At 30.3% G+C, this 7,041-nt stretch overlaps 1 protein-coding gene across 1 annotated transcript; it reads right to left on the bottom strand.

The window, feature by feature from the left end:
* Positions 1–271: 271 nt before the first annotated feature.
* LOC112596973 (SH3 domain-containing kinase-binding protein 1) lies at positions 272–6,741 on the bottom strand. The gene is made up of 11 exons (XM_025342865.1): positions 5,946–6,741; positions 5,681–5,835; positions 5,566–5,602; positions 5,365–5,501; positions 3,489–3,603; positions 3,293–3,370; positions 2,444–2,631; positions 1,937–2,365; positions 1,601–1,868; positions 1,178–1,449; positions 272–1,113 (listed from the first exon to the last, which is right to left on the bottom strand). The coding sequence occupies exons 1-11, from the start codon at positions 5,947–5,949 to the stop codon at positions 973–975; spliced, it is 1,824 nt and encodes a 607-aa protein (XP_025198650.1). The 5' UTR covers positions 5,950–6,741; the 3' UTR covers positions 272–972.
* Between the last annotated feature and the right edge of the window lie 300 nt (positions 6,742–7,041).

The raw sequence follows: 7,041 nt of genomic DNA, 5'->3' as shown, positions 1-7,041 counted from the left end.
TAATAAATATATAAAAATATAATTTATATTAGAGTGTGTATATGAATATTGGTATGTAAGCCACTTTATAAAATTACAACTGAGTATCCGATTAACAACATTGTTTTCTCCATACATTCATTTTCAAACACCATAGACACCACATTCATGGCAGTCTAAATATACATAACAAAACTTAACAGAACACAATAATTGAATACTATTACTAAAAAAAATTCTGAGTAAGTACATTTTTTTTTTTTTTTTTAGAGTTATAATAAATAATAACATGTGTAACCCTAAGGAATGTTAAAAATAAGTAAACCTAAAAATCACTTAAAAATTTGTTTAGAAAATAAACTTGGGTGGCACCTGTACAACTGAAAATTTAACTTATATTTGTGTGCTTGTTTCAAGATATTAAAATAGAATACAAATTGAATTGATTACCCAATAATTTAGAATTTTGTTTTTAAGTGTTTTTTTTTTTTAGAACTAAGAGGTAAAGTGTGAAAACTGAATTAACTATTAACTGTCTGAAATGCCACTATTTATCACATTTGGTGTTCAAAATGAACTAAAATTCAAGGAATGATTAAAATACAATAATACTTAATTAAAAATGCTAACAAAGATGATGAAAAATTTGACTCTAAGGACTAGAAGAATAAAAGATAAATAAATTATATGCAAGGGACATGGGTTTAATGTGTATAGGTTTACACAAAAGATAATAATTAATACTAATTTTTTAAGAGACAAAACACAGAATTGAGATTAGAGTTCTGGCATTGACTCTTAGAATACATTTCAAATATCAATACTAATTGATTAAAAATGTACATACACTAAACATAATAATGATATTCAATGCAAAGTTACATGTTAAATAAATAAATTATAAACAACAAATTGGTAATGGTCTTAAGTACTTGTTTGATTATCTTTTCATTATTATAACTATTAATTTATATGGAAATACTGTTATCCAAATCATACTCTTGTAACGAGTTCCATAATTTTTTTCATTTCCTTCTCAATCTCTATACGTTTTGCAATCTCCACTTCCAACTTTGTCGACAATTTGTCAAGTAAACTGTTTTGCAGTTGAACGGTGGATTCCAATTGTTTGACCTAGTAACCAAATTTTAGACCATTTATTATAAAATACATTTTTATTTGCCAATTTATTAATTACCTTTTCATTTAACACTGTTATTAAATTTCCCTCTATTGATGGTGTCGACAGATTAAAATCAGCTGTTATAGGTACAACAGGACTAGTTGGTGTGGTAACTGTTACTGATTCAGGTGTTGTAAGAGGTGGTACATAACCAGGAGGCTTAAAAACAACACCACCCAAGCCTACTGCAGTCAATCCTGATCTGGATGTAACTGTTGTGGTTTCTGAACTCTCTGATGTTATAGTGGTTGTAGATGGATTGATCATCACTCGAGTTCTACCGCCACCTAATTTACAAACATTGAATTTAAAAAAAATAATTAATATTTTTTTCAATTTAAATAAAAAAATAATTTTTTTCAATTTAAATAAAAAAATAATTTTTGAATAGAAAAAATAATAAAAATTCAATGTATAATTTTATTATTAAAAACATACCTATCACAGAATTAGTGATTGATGATTTCTTTGCCTGATTCATCTTCAATTCTTGAACCCACGGGGCTTTTTCTTTATCCACACCAGGTATACCATTTATTGGTGGAGGATCCAATGATGGATCATCCTCACTGGGAACATTAAAAGCTGCAGACGGTGGTCTTCTTCTAGGTGCTTTAGCTCGAGATGCGGTTGGGTGACTAAGCATGGCAGTTCTTTCGATTTGATCAAAATCAGGACTCTTGGGCTCAGGAGAACTATTATCATGCTAAGAAAAAATAAATATATTTATTACACAATAAATCACTTAATAATACGGAAACTTTATATACATACATTTGTGAACACTAATGATGTAGGAGACGATTCTGGCGTAACATGGTAGATTGATCTACTCATACTTGATCCATCTGGTGAATCAGACGATTTCTTCATAGAACCCACAGATTCTGAACGTTTAACAGCTATAGAGCCGTATTGTTTAGAATCACCAATTTCAGATGTTATGTGTTTCGTCTTATCCGTAGAATTTTGTTCAGAATTCAACATAGATTTAATACCACTAATAGTTTTTGACAAGGAAGACGTTGAAGTTTTGGCGGAGGGTGGTTTTTTGGTTGTAGGTGGTGGTGGTGGTAGAGCTGGTTTTTTGCTCACCACTGGTCCCAAAGATTTGTTTTCCATTTGGCTCTGAAAAACTTTACGTAATGAAGCAGTTGTACCGCTACGTGGACTATTCACAGTTTTTTCCGATTTAGTTGCCAACTGAATCAACAAAAGTAAAAACATATGATTATAGTAAGCTATAGTTAAACTAATAACAACAGTAATAATAAAAAATACCTCATCCTGATTCATTATTTGAACAAAATTGTCAGGAAATACACCAATTTTTCCTTTAAGCTCTCCTTTCCACCAGCCTTTGTCTTCAACTTCACGTGATAAAATAGTAACTATATCACCTTCAGCTAACGACAGTTCATCACTATTAACGGCTTCGTAAGGGAAGAGTGCAACACAAATTTCTTTAGCTGTATAAATTCAAACAATTATAAAACATTAAATAAGACATATATTTCTGTGTTCAGATCAATTTATAAATATGAGACTGGATAATTGCTGTAATTTAGAAATGTCAATTAGCAATATCTATACATGCATATATTGAATTGAGTGTATTGACCTTAAAAAAACTGATGTTTTAAAAATAATTGATTCATGATGATTAGATTAAGTATATTTTTAACACTGAAAATATATCGTCAACAAATGGGTATTAAGGTTATAAAACAATTTTAACACTTACAGTGAAATAAGTAAGACAATCTCTGTTTCACTAATTTCATAACTTATAGATATTCTTGAGTAAAATTAAAAGCACAAATTAATAAATAATGGACTTGAATTAAAACTGTTAATGACAAGAATAACTGAAGTTTGATACATTACTAAAATAATGTAATTAAAATTTGACTTATTGATACATGCTTTATCTTTCAAGTGATTAATAATCAGTATATTGCATTCATGACTTTTTATCAATTTGTGTGGGTATAAAATAATAGTTTACAAAATTTATTAAACTAAAGTCTATAGTATTATATGTGTATTTAACTAATAGGTTGTATATTTTAATGCAAAATTATTATATTTAAATATTTTACTTAGAACTGTGGAATTAACAGTATATACCTGGTTTTGGAGGTAGAACTGGAGCGTTAGATTCTATATTATTATCAGCGGTTTTGATTGGTTCCACAACAGATTTTTCTAAATAAAAATAATTATATTAAAATATAGATTATGTTTATGTAATTTCTTTTTAAATTAAATAATAATCAAAATTGAAGTTGTTAATATTTACACAGATTATATCCTTAAAAATTACCTTTCTTAATGTTTTCTTCTTTATTAAGGGATCCAGTAGAAGTTTTGGAGTCACTTCTACTGATACTCTTAGTGTCTGATATTTCAGTAACATAGTTAGACGGAAATACACCAATCTAAATTTAAAAATAATAATAAATATAAATATGTTTTGATGATATATTAGACAATTACTCATGAATGTGTTATAAATATTTGAATAAGGAATAGATAATAAAACAATTATTTTTCTTAAATACCTAAAATAAATTATTAAAGATTAAAAAATACAAAATTGTTTAAATTATGTAACAAAAAGACTAAAGAATATTTTTCTTAGACTTTCACATATATTTAATTGTAAATAACAACTAAAGATTTTTTAATTGGGTCAGAAACTTTATATGGGCATAACAATATTTTATTCTAGTAAAAATGTTAAATTTCACAAGTATAAAAAGATATTTTAACTAAAATATACAAACATATAAACATTTTAATTGTTTATTTAGGTTTCTGTTTATTAAAAAATTAAAATAAGACAAACTATAAAATATTTTGATAGTAATTATAAAAAATATACATATAAATATTTACAACATATTATCAAATAGCATTATTCATAGATTAGCACTTAAAACATGTTTATACATTAACAATTTAAAAATAAAACCAAAATTTAGATATATGAATAAAATTTAATTAATATTTAATAAATCTAATTTTAAGGTATATGTATAGTCGTTTTCTCAATAATTTATGTTTAAAAACTCTTTTAAGGGATATTCACTATTCACACGAGTTTATTAGAGAAGTTATTTCAATAGTTGTGATAAATGTAAAAATATAATTTTTATTATCTATAGCTGTTAAAGCATACTAATATAAGTACATAAATGTCAGTGTAACCTTCTAAATAATCATTAATCTAAATATTAATCATTTAGTATTTGTCACACATTCATTTGTTCTTGACTAACACATTGATGTATTTGTGCAATAAAAATATAGTCATTGTCTTTAATACACTAATGAGAACTTAGATAATATTATTAGTAATCAAAAAGTATTCCAACAATATTAATATTTTAAGAAGAAAGTAATAATTAGTACCTAATAAAAATAATTCAATAAAAATTCACTAATCTAAATAATAATTAAAAGAAAGCATACACCATTATTATGCCTAACTAATTTATCAAGACAATGTAGACACAATTAATTAATTTATTCACATGTAATTAATGTGAATTGAATTAATTTGTTGTATAAAACTATGTATGAATTATTTGATAATCAAAAAATTTAAAATGTTGAGTGTGTGAATTATCAAATAATATCTAGTACCTATTATTGTTATAAAATTTGAAGCCTTAAAACAGTAAATATTATATTGAGCGTAATTTAAAAATTATAACATTTATTAACATTAAAAAGACAAATTGAAAATTTAATATCTATGTAATTTTTTAAAGATTAAAATATATATTATGTTTGACAGTTTAATATAGTTAATTATTATTTTAAAAATAATTAATAATTGTTAAGGCTAACAGTATTTAAGCTGCAATAGTATAATATATATTATTTATTTACACTATTACATCCAACGCAATTAATATCAGAAGAACAAGTAAAAAGATATGGTAGATAACAATAATTGACAAAATAAACATGTTTATGACAATTATTTTGTAATAACACCAAAAATATAATATCCTTGCACTAAATTTTAATATAAACTTAAAAAATGCTATTTTTAACGTTAAGTTAGATCTGGTGTTTGATACACTTTTAAGAAAAAAATGAGATATTGAGGTCAATAAATATTTAAAGCTTGAATAAAGATAAAATACTTAAGTGTAGAAACATAATGATGTAATGAAATCAGTACTCACTTCATTTCTAAGTTCTCCTTTCCACCAACCTTCCTCTACTTCGCCAAGAACTTCGATTACATCGTCTATGTTCAACTCCAGTTCATCTCTGTTTGCAGGTTTGTAACTAAACAATACCTTACACTTTCTTGTATTTTCTAAAGTTAAAAAAAACCATATAGTAACATCTATAAATTTCTATAGGTAAATGAAATTACTCACTTTTTCTCAAAACGACGCCAGCCGAAGTATGAACAATCTATAAAATACAGCATCAATACGATTAGTTTGAGCGGAAACCTGGATTAAAGCCAACGAATAGTTTTAGAGTACCCACCTTAACAAAGTTGTCAGGAAACATTCCTTTCTTGCCATCCTTGTGTCCTTCCATCCATCCGTCGGGCATGGGTTTGACGTCGGTGATGACGTCTCCCTTCTTTAACGTCAATTCGTCGGGTTCGCGTGCTGCGTAATCGAATTGGGCCACCGCTTCTATGCACACGAAACAGACGGGTAAATATGACGCGGTGACAACCGCCAGACGAGAAACAAACAACAGACGCAACAAAGAAACTAGTAAACAAAATGTCATCAACACTCACCCATGTTTGGTCGTCGGCTGCTGTAAATCGCAACGGCCGATGGCGTTTTTCATCTATCGTCGCATCGGCGGTGGTGACGATGGCACGTCATGACGTCGACCGAACGAACGAACACGCGAGAGACGACTACCTACGTGCGTTCTAGGGAGGTGCTTGCGGCGCGGTGTTGCTAGTCAATAGGTGTACGTCTTGCCACGGCGATGAGATCATAACATTATGCACCGTAAATATTATTATTACTGTTGTTTATTTTATTCCTCATATATATATATATATATATTATATCGTTATCGTAGTGATAAGTCTGAGGAGATTCTCGCCTTTCGCGTAGTCCGACCGACCGCCACCGTCGTACGCGGTGCGTGCGCGTTTATATCACGGCCCGTTGGCCGTTATCGGCGCCGCCACGCGCAATCGCCGGCAATACGACTTTCCCGCGAAGTGGACGACGACGGCGATCGACACTCGGCGGCGTTAGCCGATCGCGAAATTGCGTACGGGTTTTATTTTTTTTTTTTATCGATAAATCGTCAAATAGTTACGATTTTTAAAAACCGTTTCGCCCGTTTCTGTTGAACGGCCCCGAGCGCTTGTTGATCAATATAATATTATTACAGTTATCGTTATTCAATAATAATATTCGGACGTCGAGCGAGGAACGAGTGACGCGTCCACCGTCAAAAACATGACCACGACGATGTTATGATTGATGAGAAAAGTTTAACTTTCTTCTCCTTTTCTTCTGTGGAGTCGTTGACGACCGACGACGACGACCGAATGACTGGCGCGCGCGCGACTCCCATTTTACGCGGACCACCCGCGCCCGCCGACCGTCCGCCCGTCTTATACGCTCGCTGGAGCTGGCTTGTTGACGGCGGCGGCGTGGCGCCACATCAAGACGCGAATTTTCCCGCCCCTCGCCCCCACCAACACCGCTGGCAACGCGTTTTCTCCGTGATAACGGTAAAGCCGCCGCCGCCGCCGCGTGTCTTGACTAAAAAAAAAAAAAAATAATATAATAATATCATGCCCAGGTACTATGTATTATGAACGTCGTGTATCGGCTCCAACCTGCTGCTCATGCGTCTCCTGTTGA

This window comes from Melanaphis sacchari, unplaced genomic scaffold (genome assembly GCF_002803265.2).
Source record: "Melanaphis sacchari strain LSU unplaced genomic scaffold, SCAv2.0 Contig36_pilon_pilon, whole genome shotgun sequence".
Taxonomy (NCBI): Eukaryota; Metazoa; Arthropoda; class Insecta; order Hemiptera; family Aphididae; genus Melanaphis; species Melanaphis sacchari.
This window is presented reverse-complemented; position numbering and strand designations above follow the sequence as displayed.